Source organism: Sphaeramia orbicularis, chromosome 24, assembly GCF_902148855.1.
Source record: "Sphaeramia orbicularis chromosome 24, fSphaOr1.1, whole genome shotgun sequence".
In the NCBI taxonomy this organism is placed as follows: domain Eukaryota; kingdom Metazoa; phylum Chordata; class Actinopteri; order Kurtiformes; family Apogonidae; genus Sphaeramia; species Sphaeramia orbicularis.
Genome location: NC_043979.1, coordinates 28555812 through 28572397, shown reverse-complemented (window position 1 = coordinate 28572397; position 16586 = coordinate 28555812). Strand labels below are relative to the sequence as shown.

The window sequence follows — 16586 nt, the reverse complement described above, 5'->3', positions numbered from 1 at the left end:
GTCAAGCCACTCAGAGGAGACACACAACATCCGGTAGAACCCTTCAAAATAAAGCACAGAAGAAGCAACCCGATGGAAGAATGCCAGTCACCTGTTTGTGTCCTCTGGAGTCCAAGGAGTTGGGTCTCCCCTTTCAATGCTGCAGGCTGCTTACAATAGATTTCAAGCATTGATAAATATAATTAAATAAAAAGCTGCAAGCCATCTTTTACATTTTGATTGTATTTTTAACTTTTTCATGCGTAGTGGTCACTCCAATGGACATTTGTTCAAAGCTGGTCTCTTATATGTATATTCATGAGTTTATTTGTTTTTTTTGTTGTTTTAGTTCCAACACAGTGGACGCTTATGCACCATCACATACACTGTTCATACCATTACTGTAACTTTGCTGTTCTTGATAAACCTGATCTGCAGGAACAAGTTTGAGTGTAAATCAATTGCCTGTTGTTATTATTAGACTGTAATTAACTTTTTTTTTTTTTTTTTTTTTTTTTTAAACAAAAAGTTGTTTGTTTGTTTGTTTTTTTTGCACATTATCTCCATGAAGTGAGTAGTGACTAGTATTGGAATATGTTAAAATGTGTGAAAACATCAAATTAGCAGCATTAAAAAATGTTTTTATTTCATAGTTCTCACACAATATATCAGTAAATACGTGGGGTTTTTTTGCTTCAAAAATTAAACAAATAGTGTCCAGCTGAGTGGACATTTTTGGAGCTCCATGAAAAATAGGTTCATAAGAAAATTTACAGTCACATTATTTTTTTCATGCTTAAAGATGAATAAAAACACTCAGAAAAAAAAAATCTTGATAAAGGTTCTCATAATTCATGCATGAAAGGGTTAAATGATAACTGTATTGGATTGCTTTTACATTGCTATACAAATTAAAGATAGCTGAACTTTGTGGATGGAAGTAAATTTCATAGTGGTTGCCTTTTCTCTCCTTTCATATGCTTCTTCCTTATCATTACATTGCTGCTAGTGACACTGTCTTTCAAATCTACCTCCACTTCCACACTTCTATCTGACAAAACAGTGTCACCTACACATAGTCCTGTCTCTGCAGAATGCAATGATACACTTCATAATATACCTCTAATATTGCTCAAAATCATGTCATGACTAAAACTGACCAGCATTTGGTGACTAGTGTCAATTGTTTTTGTTTAGTCCATTTCTGACAAGATTTTATTAGTTTCTACCAAAAATAATCAAAATGAATGCAAGCAAACAATGTTTATTAGTACCTTGTTAATCAAATATGCTTTTATGGTGATAGGTTAATTATTCTGACTAATAATCTGTTATTTTCAAGGGCCACTGTCTGTCATGGTCCCTCATCATCATATCACATCATCACATCTTCTCTTTCCTTCTAAGAGGACATACAATTTTATGTGCTGACAGGATGAGAAAAGCATCATCGAAGCCTTTGTCAGCTTTAAGGAAAACATTTTCCCGTTTGTCATCCGGTCTCAGAAAACGCTATTGATACAGTTCAGTGGCTTGAACTGCTTTTAAAATCAATGATGAATGGTTGAACCTAACACCTACTATCAACTGTAAAAAAAAAAAAAAATGATTATGGTCTCAGGACGAAATAAACGACAATAAAATTAAGAGTTCAGATGTGACTGTGAATAGCTACGTTTCTTGGGTAGAGTCTGCAGATCCCAGACCTTTAGTAAACTTCACTGACACAAGCAGATGTAGGAAATGTATCTATCATTTTTAGCTTTTGTCATTTAATTATGCCATGACTGCTGTCGGGAAAAGCCAGGATACTTTATGTGTACCCATCAGTGGAAATTTACTGTTAAGAACAGGCAACCATTCTGATGAGCATTGCATTTATTCATTCATTCATTAATGATAATAGAGAAAATAGATGAACACAAGAAAGAAAGAAAGAAAGAAAGAAAGAAAGAAAGAAAGTCTATGTACATACATTCATGTGTCTAAAACATTATACTGCACCAATTAAAACAAAAACACAATCAGTACAATGGAAAAGCTTTTGATCTGTATATAAATTCAGTCAACTTCCTGTTTTTTTCTGCTTAATTATGACTAACTTGATGTCTGGTGACGTCACTGGGCTCCGGTCCGAGTCAGCGCGAGCTCGCTTGGCCTGCAGGGACCCGGATGAGTAGTTTCAAAATAAAAGACCCCTGGCAATGTTTTACACATAAACCTCCAGAATAAACGACCTCGGTTTGTTCTGTCAATTTATGACCCGCACTGGAGGAAAAATCTTTACAATGATTTCACTCCAAGAATATTTATGTGCAGTAGATGTACGTATAAATCAGAGTAACACGACTGCATTATTCAGGTGTGATTACCCACTAGTGGAGCCCAGGGGAGTGGGGGGTCTCCATATTGACCCCTAGGTTATAACACTTAACTCTGCTTTTGTGCTCATGAGTACTTGGATTATATTGTATGTCAAATACACACATAGTATTCAATTAATATGTGATATTTACATCAAAAGTTACTGTCTGAATAGAAAAAATACATTATAGAAACAAAATGATACATAATATTATTGAATACATATACATTTCTTGGAAAAGTAGTTCAAATGCACTAAAATGATTTATGTCTGTAACATAAAACATAACATGTATCATAAAATGTATCAGCTAAAATATGAATAACCATATACTAATTAAATTAGATTTTTGTAAAATGTGACTATATTTTGCTAAATAATTAAATAGGTGTGAATCTATTTTTCTTTTTCTTTAAACCAATTGGGTTGGGGTATCAAATACATAGGGTAGGTTATGTGCATTTGGTTAAAACACACACACACACACACACACACACAATTATATTTCACAACAATAGGTAATGGTTTGTCAATATTTTTCCCCAGTGATCATACTTTTTTTTTTAAACTCATATTAATGTAGATACGGACGGTATCAAAACTAAAGAACTTTTATCAAATCTAATGGATGGTGGACTTATTTAGAAAATGTTATATTAAAGATCCTTTTTTTTTTTTTTATGATGTGCACTAGCTGTTCCTACTTGTTGTACACAGTTATATGATGGTCCAAAATAATAATTTTATATGAGATTAAAAAGCAGAAGGACCTTCAAATTCTCCAGCTTTTACTTATAAAAGTATAAAGTGAAATAACTGGATACATAAACCCCTTGAAAACCAAGAAAAAACCCTGTAGAGACATGAATAATTCACAAACAGTGAAATCTAGCCTTGATGTGTTTCCTACTGTTTCTGGTTAGTTTAATGCAAAAAAGAAATGCAATCAAAACTCTCTCTTTAATGAGTTTGACTTTTTCCTTAAATCCAAACCAAACCAGAGGACTTCTGAAGACTAGAGAAAGGCAGAGTGGGGGGAAAGAGCATTACTCTGGAGAAAGGTAATGCAGTGCAGACATCTCCTTCCATATAAGGGCCAAAGCCCGTCAAAGTCTCGCATTGTGTCACGATGAAGTCAGATGAGCTCCCATGATGCATTCAGGTACAAGTAGGAAATCGAACACATCTTTACACAAGAGTTTTGGAATCAAAGCGCACAATGTCAGAGGATATTATGATGGCGTTGTTGCGTATCATCCATGGACATATTATATTAAAGGGAGGTTAAATCACTCTTTTTTATGCTCTTTATTACCATGTAACAAGTTGTCTACATCAGTTCTTCAAACATTACCAGCAGTATCACTTCTAAAAATAAAAACATCAGCAAAAGTACAGAATAAATAAAATTTGATGCAATAAAAATGCAACAGAAGTGGATGGATTTGTATTTTTAAATAATGGCTGACACTGTAATAAAAAACAACAACAACAACAACAACAACAACAATAAATCTATTAAAAAGTGGAATAAGTATAATTTAAAAGTAATTTGATGAACTATTCATTATATTTATTGAATTGTTGGGCACATTTGTCACATGAGACTACTTATTTGCACTTACTGAACATGGTATGGCATGGATGCATATCTGTATATATTTATATGTGCACATATACAAATAAATTGATGAATGTGCACTTTTAATATTTAAGTATGCATCTTTAAAACAGAGACTGCAAACTAAGGATGTAATTGCACCAATAACTTGCCAATTACTATATAGGCGTTGGATCATTTGTATCCTTGTGTGTTAAAATGTATTATGTGATGTATTAAACATGAGCAGCATTAATTTATTACCACAAAGTTGTTTATTAAAGCTGAAGCTCTCAATTTATAATAACATTTTATCTATAAATGGCAATATATGAATCTTGATCTGCAAATAAATAAATCTCCACGAATAAATTTGGTTAGCAAATTGTACAGTCTTGAAAATAAGTGGTGTAATATTCCCCTAAAGCCACATAGAGATGCTTCTATGCATCATGTGGCCCATGGGATGAATTTGTGAAATGCAAAATTTATACAAAACATATTGACTGTCAAAGGAGTCAAACTTGTCTTAGTTCAGGGGCCACATACAGACCAATGTGATCTGAAGTGGGTCAGACCAATAAAATATGATCATAATAACCTATAAATAATAACAACTTCAAATTTTTCCCTTTGAGTTAGTTTACAAAAGTGAAATTATATGAAAAAGTTTGCATTTACAAATGATCCTTTCATAACAAAATGTGAATAACCTGAACAACCAGACATGTCTTAAGAAAAATAATATTGTTTGTGCCTTTGTAGTTCCACTGTGATCTGTACGTTGTAGTGCTGAGGCACAATATTGTTTTCGTAGGAAAATGTACATTGCTCCTGATTGTTCATAATAGTAACATTTTTACAGGATAATTTGTTGATGTAATCACTTTCATCTTGTAATTTGACTTTTCACTTTAAAACATAGAGAAAATTTTGAAGTTGTTATTATTTATTATTATGTTATTATTCTACTGCTCTGACCCACTTGACATCATATTGGGCTGTACAGGGTGGGGAAGCAAAATTTACAATATTTTGAGGCAGGAATTGACAGACAGTGTATGACCAATTAGTTTATTGAAAGTCATGAGAATTTATTTGCCACAAGAAAATTGACATAATAGAAAATGTTTTTATTCTATGTGTCCTCCTTCTTTCTCAATAACTGCCTTCACACGCTTCCTGAAACTTGCGCGAGTGTTCCTCAAATATTGGGGTGACAACTTCTCCCATTCTTCTTTAATAGTATCTTCCAGACTTTCTCGTAATAGTTTTGCTCGTAGTCATTCTCTTCTTTACAGTATAAACAGTCTTTATGGACACTCCAACTATTTTTGAAATCTCCTTTGGTGTGACAAGTGCATTCAGCAAATCACACACTCTTTGACGTTTGCTTTCCTGATTACTCATATGGGCAAAAGTTTCTGAAAAGGTATGGATAATAGTGTTAGGTATGATTATGACATCAATAAATGTTTGGTTTCAAAACAATTGACGTAGTGCCTGCTGAGAAAAAGCAACTAAATGTTCATTGTAAATTTTGCTTCCCCATCCTGTAGTGCTGAAGCATAATATTGTTTTCGTAGGAAAATGTACATTGCTCCTGATTTTTCATAATAGTAACATTTTTACAGGATAATTTGTTGATGTAATCACTTTCATCGTGTAATTTGACTTTTTAAACTTTAAAACATAGAGAAAATTTGGAAGTTGTCATTATTTACAGGTTGTTATGTTATTATTCTACTGCTCTGACCCACTTGACATCATATTGGGCTGTATGTGGCCCCTTAACTAAAATGAAAGTGACCCCCTTGTTTGGGATTACTTGAAATGCAACAGTGTTAGAATTCCCGAGCACAACTTGAACGCACCACCCTCATCCGCCGGTGCTGATTCCTGTGAAAGGCGTTCATCATCTAACCAGCAGCAAATAAAAACCACCACAACAAGTCAGGTAAAAACATGTCTTTTCCCGTCCATTTGCTGGGGTTTTGTGTTCGCTTTGCTTCATTCAGACAGTTTTTCCCTGCTGTGACACATCTGGACATGTCGGTCCTTTAAGCAGGTCAGTTGTCTGGTGTCTGATGCTAATGCTACCGGCGAGCTGCTCTCCGCTCCTCAATGAGGGATTTTCTCCTAAAACTAAAGTTATCGACAACAAAACTGGAGAGGAAAGATGGATTCTGCTGTCTTACTGACCTCATATTATCACACTAAAGGAATTACTGGAGGAATTTGTGCTTAATGGTAGCTAGCTGGGCATGCTAACACCCATTTCCGCATTGTACTCCGCCTGGTTCATGCTGCAGCTTGTTAGAATAAAGTGGAAAACGCACTTCAGGTCCCACTGACATGTAATAGTTCATGATTTTGAAAACACATATCGTTTTTGTCATATTAAACAATGCTCTATATTCATAAAATTGCTTATGGATGGATTTTGCAGAACAACCCTCTTCCCAAACTTGGTTTATATTTGAGGTAAAATTATAATTGTAATGGCTGTAGGTAAATATAATCAGGTTTAACATAAAATTTAATATTTACAATGAAAAAGAACCGTAGTAGGTAAAATTCGGCTCACAAATGATCTTCAACAGGTTCGTAATGAACGGAAATTAATATTATATATTTAATACAGTCCTTCTAGGTCCATTGTGTTCATAATATCAGAAAAAAAGTAATTGTACTAATAACTTTTTCATTTTTATTTTTTATTTTATTTTACATGTTAATAACAATGAGTTATGTAATGAGAATGCATATACTTTTACAATAAATGTAGTAATGCTGTATTGATGGAAGTAATAGCATAACTTGGGGTTTACATATCTAGTTGCACATTTTTTCAATTTTTCATATATAATAAAATTAACTCCATTAAAGGAGAAACAAAAAAGGAAGTAGCAGAAAGATGATGATGATAATAATAATAATAATAATAATAATAATAATAATAATAGTGGACAGGACGGCAAAATAATAAAATAATCACAATCATGTTCACAAGGTAATGCAGACAATTAAAAAATGTATGAATGTCTTGTTAAAATAATCGTTGTTTGCTTAAGTGCATATGTAGTTTTTCCTGGGTTTAAATAATGCATTACAGGTGATTTCTGAACAAGTTTACATAAACAGAATGCATAGGCCTATACTTTTACCAGAACTCTCACATAAGAAATCCACTGCTGCAAAAACCACCGGTGTTAAACAGGTTTACTCACTGCATTCCTACAAAATTGAATTAGCTTGTAACAAACACAGACTCTTTTCACAATACCATGAAATCAGTTGACATTAAAATGCATGTCTCATTTTTTTCTGCATCTTTTTGTAGCATTTAATTGAAAAATACAATAAAAAAGACAAAAAGAAAAAAATATAAAGAAAAAAAGTAAGATGAACACTCTTTCAGTTTAGTTTATTTCATCCTTCTTCTGTCTATCTTCCTGTAGGATTTTATTTTAAAAAAAAAAGTTCCATATTTCACAAAACTTGTCTTGTTTATGTCTTGTGGTGGAAGTTATTTTCTCCAAAGCAAAAACAAAAAAACATTCCCATTTGCATCCCATCTTCCAGAAAACAAATACTGAGGAAGGAATCTGTGTTCTTAGAAATAATTAAAAAACCTTCACGGTAAATATGCAGAGTGTGTAACCTAGGATTGAGAAGGAGCACTTTACCAATAACCTGACCTACCAGTTTTAAATCAAAGTACCTGAGGTCAACCCCACATGCAATGAAAACATGATTTCATTTGGTGGTTGCATTTAATACTTGCCTCTGTAGTACTCGGGTAATAAAAATGTAACTTAACTAAAATAATATACTGTCTGGTTACTCATTTGTGTTGTCGCAATTGTTTTCATAAAAGAACAAGCTCCAACCCAATCATTCTGACCCATCTTCTCCCATCTCTGTCTTCCATGTTGGTTGTGTATCATATGATGATTCTCCAGATTTACCTACAAACTGCCAATATAGAAAAGCTGTGCCTCATGTGCTTGTCTCCCCCTTTACAGGCAACATGGACGTCGGTCATGAGGTGAATTTGCTGGTGCAGGAGATTCAGCGACTCGGCAACAAGAGTGAGTCCAAACCTTGTAAATCTGTACTTTGGCATAAATTAACTAATGTCACGAGTTATGATAAACTATAAACATGCTGTCGTGAAGTTGACCATTGGTTGTACTTGAACACTTTTAATAGTGGAAACATAAATAAACCGGAGTCTGAGGTCACACCGCCTTGAGATTATAGTAGTCTGTGTATTTATTTTTGTGGCTGTATTATATTGAGACTCTGTCTAAAAGTTTATTTTCTACACAACAGAGGGCTTCATGTAAACACTGTTGTCAGTTTTTCTTTTACACCCAGACCTTGTACTTATACTTATTGTAGGTCTCTAAAGGTTATAGTGGTCAGTCTGTTATATTTTTGTCATTATTGCATTTGGGCCTAGCTAAGCATGTAACAGAGTGAGAAAGCACTGTGCAGCAATACTAATCATTCCATATCTGTTTTTAAAAATTAATTTAGCAGCAGTCATAATAGCTCAAATTGTAGGTCTAAGCAAGTACTTTAACATGCCATTAATGAATAATAACCAAATATTTAAGAAAAACATGAATTTATCATCATTGACAAAGTAATGGAGTGAGGAAAAATATACAGCAGTTATTGTTCCTCAAGGAAAGTGCAAATATTTAACATATCACACTTTTCTGATTATATGAGAGTACATTATATCCAAAAATGAAACTGATGTAATTTTTATTTTAGTTTTAAAAGACATTAATTCGTGGTAACAGAGTGAGAATCCATAAAAGTAACAGAGTGACGTGTTTGTTCAGTGTGATGGACCAGAATAATAATAATCAAAGATTTGATTAAGATACTGCTAAAATTAACAGTCTTTGGCCACATATGTTTCATTACTATATTTGATACACATCTTTCTGCTGTTTTTTTTTATAATATATAACATTCAAAATCATTATAGTATTTGATTATTATAAAATATAAGATTAGACACAGGCATATATTTTGAACATATTTATTTACATTCTGAATTTATGCTGTATACATTCATTTACAACCTTTACTGTTCTTAGTTTACACTGTATTCTATTTACATGGAAGTAAATAAATAAATTAATTAAATTAGCACAGTTTAGAAACTACAGATGTCTTTTATGCTGAGTAATCAAAAATATTGTTTTAGAGAAAAAAGAAATTGACCCTGATGTTCACTTTCGCTTGGCCGGGCCCTTTTGTTAATTGCCATTTTCCCACTATTACTATAGGAACTACTTCAGATGTTGTCCAAATATTGCCTCAGAGGGGGTAGTAACATTGAGGGAACTCATGCAAGAATATTTGGAGAAACATTTTCATCCTATTTTTATCCAAACCTTCTCTGGTCTTTTTAGTACGGTAGGTTTGTACAAGCCGCCTCATCATAAATTCATTAGAGGGTGTAAATGAGCCACGTAAACACGATAAATCCAATAATGGTAACAAAATATACCAGTAACATTCATTTAGTGAAAAACTTAGAATAGAATTACAGCAAATTAGGGACACACAACTCCTGCAACTGGTCTGAACATAAACGGTTTGAAAGGAAATGGGAAAAAGACAAATGTAAGCATTTTTAGGCATTTAAGAACAAATGTGCTAGAGAGATGAAGATGCAGGAGACGGGGTCAGATTGAAGCACATGATTTGCTGTGGCGACCCCTAAAGGCAACATCCGAAAGTAGTCATAGTGATGTGTATGTATTTTATAGGTGTATTTTACAAGGACAGCACATGTTAATAAACATTACTGTAAATGTGACAGTCATGTATTGTCCTTGGACAGATTTTACAGATTCATCTAAAAACAAAAAGGCAAGATTGAAATTAAAATCATGACTTGTAATCCTGCTGAGGCAATAATAAAAGAAAGCGGTATACTGATGTTGGAAAAAAAAAAAAACATTTCCCCAAATATCTCAATATTATATTATTAAGTACTATTTAAAATATGCAACACAGAACAACCTTTTAAAACTGAAAATGATCTCTCTATCTATACATTTTGTGTTTTATGACGGTTCCATACAGTATATTATCTCTGAACATTTTAAAATGCCTGAAAATCCTCACACTGAGCAGCTAAAAACAGGAATTGACAATGATAATAATCAATTATTGATACTAAAAAGTAGAATTGAAGTGCACCACAGCTCAGACAGAATCACTTATAATACAGTATCTGTGTTGAATAATAGCTCATATTCATATTCTTACATCTTGTTTTCTTAGAGTCACATGAAAAGGGCTGTGAGGAATCAGGAAAGAGTACATAATTACTCATGAGACCTAGGGTGTGTCCAAAAAGTAAAAAAAAATACCTCCTATCTACTCTTCGTATCCACTTGATCAAAAGAATTCATAAGGACTTTGGAAAAGACACTGTTTCTGAGAGAATAGAGAGAATAGATGGATTAAACATAGGTCAACCATGATGAAACTACAGTAACATGATATAAATGTGGACATTATGATAAAAAAAAATTGACTTCAGTATCAAAGCTGGACAGAAATAGGCCTAAATGACACTTACACACACTACACTCGTGGCCTCTTGTATGATCGTATCAAAATGCTAAATCCATGCATAGTAAGTATTATAACTGTAAATAATTTAATCCATGATCATTCTTAAGTGTATTTACTCAAACACCCTGTGGTGACCGAAACCATCTACTGAGAACTGTTTAATACCTGTTGATTCACTAATGTAATCAATATATGTAAATAATTGTTGTAAAATGCAGTTTGTCATCTTTTCATGGTCATCAGATATGACTCATTTGGATGTTCAGAGGCTCTGTAGTTACCGTGGAAACACTGTCATCTTCTACAACATTGATTTACTAGTAAAACCCATGGAGTTTGATCAATGACAGTGGATGGAGACATTTGTTTTATGTTTACTTTATGATATATTCTATTGCTTCAGTTTTTTTCTGTTTTCTATATAATAACCCTCAACTTTAATTTGACATTTATGAATATCTACATGAGCCATAAATTAAATATAAGAAAATACCTGATTTTCTGTGAATAAACAAAAAATACAGAGGATAATATTATAATAAATAGTGATAAATCACTTAATAAAGGTTAAATAGAGAGAATAATTCATTTGGGAAGGGCCACAAAAGTAGCACTGAGTTTTCATGGGTTAAAAACATCATCTGTCTACATTTACTATAACATTTTGTCCCACATATACACATCATTCAGCTTGATTGCTTTTCTCATCCTGAAGACCCAGTTCATAGTTACTGTTTAGTTTAGATTTATTTCTGACTAAAAGTGAATGAATGATATAAAGCATAGGTTGTGAAGATTTAATTCATGCAAACTAAGGCCCCATCCCAATTCACCCCTTGGCCCTCTCCCTTACTCGTACCCCTTGGCCCTTGCACTTGGCATTATCCCTTATAATGGATTTGCAAGGGGAAGGGGTTGAAATATTCCCCTACGAAATAGGAAAACCCTTTGTGACCTGATATGTCATCAGCAGTCACTGATGCCGCTATTAACAGATGCGACAACTTTGTTTCCGAAAGAATTCACCATGCCATCAGCAGCTATAACCACCTCTGTTACATGGGCTTTGGTCATCTTTTTGCGGCTATCAACCGCAAACCACAGAAACACGATCTATAACACATTGAAACGCCAATACACGGTCGATCAAATGATTGTTGTTTACGTAGAAAATATGTACATTTGTGTGTTTCTTTCATCACACTGCTGCACTTTTTTGCTGTTTACCTCCATCTTGCCAGTGAATCGAAAATTAAAACGTGCGTTTTGTCTGTTATGTTGATCATTTGTTTTCATGATCAGTTGATGATGCTGCTGCTGCTGCTTCAGGGGATTGTGGGGCGGCATTCTGTCCTGTGTTTTGGTAAAGGATGGTCCAGTGCATCCTATGGGAACACTGAAGCTCCTCTCATCTGCATTTTAGAAAATTCAGACAGCTCTTATTATGGCTGACACAGAGATATTTCAGGTTATTTCACTATTTGGGATCCTTTCTTAGCAAAAAGGACTATTCAGACTCATCCCCAATGAGGCAGTGAATGCAGGCGGTGTGATTATTTTTATATGTTCATTTTTGTCACAACATCAGAATTTACAAAGTGAAATAATGTGAGACGTTTCCAAAAGGTTAAAACGCAGTAGTAGTAGTGTGGATGCTAGGTGTAAATACAATCTAAATCTATAAAATCACTTCATTATAATTGACTTTTATATGAAATAATACTGTACTAATGTCATATTCCAGATGCTGACGGCCAAACCAGCGTGAAGTTTGGAGTATTATTTAATGACGACCGCTGTGCCAATATCTTCGAAGCCTTGGTGGGTACCCTGAGGGCCGCCAAGAAGAAGAAGGTGATCAGTTTTAACGGAGAGCTGCTTCTGCAGGGTGTTCATGACAACGTTGACATCATCTTGCTGCAAGAGTGAGGCCGGCGTTTGGACCACGCAGCCCCGAGCATCCGAATCCCTCCTAATGCTGAGCGTGTGCAGTGTACGGGCTTGTCTCTAAGCTTCAGTTTTTACTTATCTCACTCATAAACAAGGCTGAGTATTTGGTGTCGGTGATTTCAGATAATTTTACAGTGCCACATTTGTGCAAAGTTTTTGGCAACATTCATTGTTTTAAAGCCAAAAGAGGGGTGTTTCTCTCTTTCTCAGGCACTGCTGTTTATTTACCACAGGTCTACAATGTCATTTTGATACTTTTAAGACTATAAACGCACAAATCAGGAATGTAATATTTTCTGTAACTCACTGAGTTTTTGGGATTTTTTTTTTTTCGTCCATTGTAGGTTAAATGATTGTATACGGTCGCTATTACAACCGAATGCCTCTCATGATAATTTTAATGGACTCACGTGACAATATATTGGCTTTTTTCAACTAGTAATTTAAAATGTATATAAACCTATTTGTAGGTTTAACCCTCAAACACCTAAACAGCCGAAGGCGACCAAAAGCATCTACTGATCTAAAATGTTTAACTTTTAAACCTTTAATCCTACAGAAACATTAAAATAATGAAGATAAAATGTAGTTTCTCAGCTTTTCAGAGACATCAGGTGTGTCTTTTTTTGGACATTCAGAGGCTCAGTAAGGAACATGGAAACACCATCATTTTCCAAAACATTGATTCATCACTAAAACACATGTAACTTGACCAATTTTTGCTGGAAAATTAACTTTTTCTCAGCTTCCCTGTTGATATGACCTTTGAATTTACTCTTACGTCTGCATCGTCAGTAATTTAAATGTAGGAAAATACCAGATTTTCACTGAAAAATGCAAAAATGCATTGAATAATATTAGAATAAAAGAAATGTATTTAGAAGTCACAACAAAAATATCTGATTTGGACAACTTGTTTCTATGGATACCTGTTTTTATAGCTGCATTGGATTAGAAGATAAGATGTTGTTTCCTAAAAAAATCATCAAATGTCATGATGAGTGTATTTTTGCATATAAATCTAATGCAGGTTTAAACAACAGGCAGTTCATCCAATGGTTGTTCCACTTACTGTTTACTTGAGATGTTACTCCTACCTCTTGTGGATCAGTTTGTTCTAAAGTTCTTAATAGAAACTAAAACGACTGCAACTGTGTTTTAAGGAAAACCTTTGCGCCTTTGAACTTTCTACTCCATGCAGTGCGCTGGTTTTTAATTCCATCTTTTTATACATAGGGAACATGATTCAGAACTTGCCTTTGTGATACTAAATGGTCGACAAGCAAGCTGCGAATGTACTTGTGCAATTTTTATTCACTGATCACAGGGTGCCAAATGGGAAAGATGAATTTGTAATGTTTCTCAGGACCAAATCGATACAACCAAACCATGTCTACTTGTCCTGTGGCGCAAATTAGATGTCTTACTTGTGACACGAGATGTGCATTTATAGTTTTATTAGTTTTTTAGGACTCTTTATTGTCTGCTGTAGGTCGGATGATGCTTGCAGATCAGGCGTGGCACAGATCAGGTTTGTGTAAAATCTGATACTCCCAGATATAATTTCACTCAGCCAAAGAAAACATGTTAACATTTTATACAACATGGAATCTGAAACCCCACAAAAAATGAGTTTACTCAGATATTTAAATGTAAAGAGAGGCTTCAAACTGTAAAACCTTGCAATTTCTAGTATAATTTTGAATTTTAATGACTGAAATAGCTCCAAAAGTATCCTCAAAGTAAAGTTTCTAGTAACAGCTGGTTTATCATAATGACATTTTTCCAGCATCAGTGGTAATATCCAGTATTCCAGCTCTACTGTTAAGCGTATTTGCATTACATCACAATATTTTCTCATCACATATCAGGTTGTATTTGTTGACCATCCATCCCATCATGCAATGTACACAAACACTTCCTTCTCACGATGATAGGGCCAAGATATCGAGCGAAAAAAAACATTCCCGGCCTGCAAGTGTCATTTAATCTGATCCACATTTACTGCTGTTAAATGAAAGTAGCCAAATCTTTGGGCTTAGGTTTCAATTGGAATCATGGTTCTTTACACTGTTTTAAAGCTCATTCGTCTGTATGTTCTGTAGGTTGATACTAGATGGAATCATTTAATCGAGAAAACTGAATTGGAAGCGATCAGTGTGCCTGTAATATTGTAATTATGACTGTAAATGTAAGTGATAAAAGATTAATGGTGGCGAATGCAACTACTGGGCTTGTTATTGTGATTGCCTTGTTTTCAGTGCATGGGGGTTAACTGCATCGCTGTCGTTTTTGTGTAACATTATTCTGCTGTCACTGTGTGTTGCTCTGGAGTGCACTTTTCCATGGTTACACCCAAATGCAACCAGTTCACCAGAGAAGAAAGTTGCAATCAGAGCAACGTCAATACCTCGAGCCATTTCTGTGAAGCAGTGGGACGCCTCGGTGCTGTGTCAAAATACATCAGTACTGTCTTTTGTATTGGCAATAACACATTCCAAAAAGAACAGAGGTTTTTGTTACTGTGGAATACACTCCAAGGAATAAAATCTTTATACTTGAAGCCTTTGAAACTGCCTCGCTGTGTGTTGCTTTTTCATGTGCTATAGTCTAAAGCTTGAATACCCTTAATTGTTGTCCCAGCTACTTGATCTGGTGCTCATGCAATAATCCTCTGACCTTATATATGTTTGGTAACAAGAATAAACCTGACCTGCTCCCACCTGAAATTTCTGTTGCTTTCAGGGACTGCGGGAGTATCTAGTACAGCTGCCTTACAAACCATAACTGACCTCTCATAATGTCCAGTACTGCAAGTAATTGCTCTTTTGTAATTGTGAGACAGTAAATTGAATGCATTTCCATATAGTAAAGTCAAGCAGAGCCTTTAAAATGAGTTAAGATGCAATAATACAGTGATTAAGAGATGTGTTTCTTTTCTTTACCTTAGTATTTAATTATCGGCATGGTAAACAGCAAAGAAACTTACACATAAGTGACAAATTCAATGGAAAAGTAATGTAATATGCACATGACCGCTATGTACCTAAACTATAAACTGAAAAGCTTCAATATTACTGATTAATGTATTCATCTTTACTGTTGCAACTAAAAATGGGGAGCTCATCTTAATTACTGTACAGGTTGTGAAATTATTATATAATTAGTGATTTTTTGTTAGAAATCCAATATAACAGCCCTTGAACATGACCTTCTGAAGTTTCTGTTCATGAAATATTAATAGTTTTTCTCTGATGCTTAGTTATGTTTTTTTATATATATATAAATTGAGTTTTTTGTGTCTAATTAATACAGCTATCTGATATTATTAAAGATGTTTTCCACATTTATGCCTCTCATTTTCAGACAAGAAAACCTTGATAACTTTAGCCACATTTATGACATGTTCACTTTTCACTTTTTTTCCACTGTGGTCCAATTAATTATTTCCAAAACTGTATTACTGATGAACGCTTTAATACCAACTTTCTCATATCAAGTGGGTCATGGTCTTACACCAAGTAGAATGCAAATTATTTGGTTAAAAACAACACTTTTAGATATGGATTTCCCAGCATTGACAATAAAAGGGACATGACATGACTGTGCACCAGTGCACAAAGGTCTGTGAAGACATGAATGAGCCCTGACCTCAGCCTGATAGAATGCCTTTGGGATGAATTAGAGCGGAGACTGCCAGCCAGGCCTTCACATCCAACATCAGTGCCCGACCTCACAAATGTGCTTCTAGAGGAATGGTCAGAATTTCCCATAAATACACTCATAAACTTCATGGAAAGCCTTACCAGAGGAGTTGAAGCTTGTTATAGCTGCAAAGGGTGGGCTAACTAAACCCTACTGATTATTATTATTATTATTATTATTATTATTATTATTATTATTATTATTATTATTATTATTATTAAGAAGAAGAAGAAGAATGCAGCGCTTTTCAAGGCACCCAAAGTGCTTTACATTATTAAGAATGGGATGTCATTAGAGCTTGTGTGTGTAAAAGCAGATGTCCCAATTCTTTTGGTAATATAGTGTATATGGAGAAGTCTATTAATGAATATT

At 34.2% G+C, this 16586-nt stretch overlaps 1 protein-coding gene across 1 annotated transcript; it reads left to right on the top strand.

Moving 5' to 3' along the window:
* The first annotated feature begins 5807 nt into the window (after positions 1 to 5807).
* abracl (ABRA C-terminal like) lies at positions 5808 to 15077 on the top strand. The gene is made up of 3 exons (XM_030128157.1): positions 5808 to 5901; positions 7973 to 8038; positions 12304 to 15077. The coding sequence occupies exons 2-3, from the start codon at positions 7978 to 7980 to the stop codon at positions 12486 to 12488; spliced, it is 246 nt and encodes an 81-aa protein (XP_029984017.1). The 5' UTR covers positions 5808 to 5901; positions 7973 to 7977; the 3' UTR covers positions 12489 to 15077.
* Positions 15078 to 16586: the final 1509 nt, after the last annotated feature.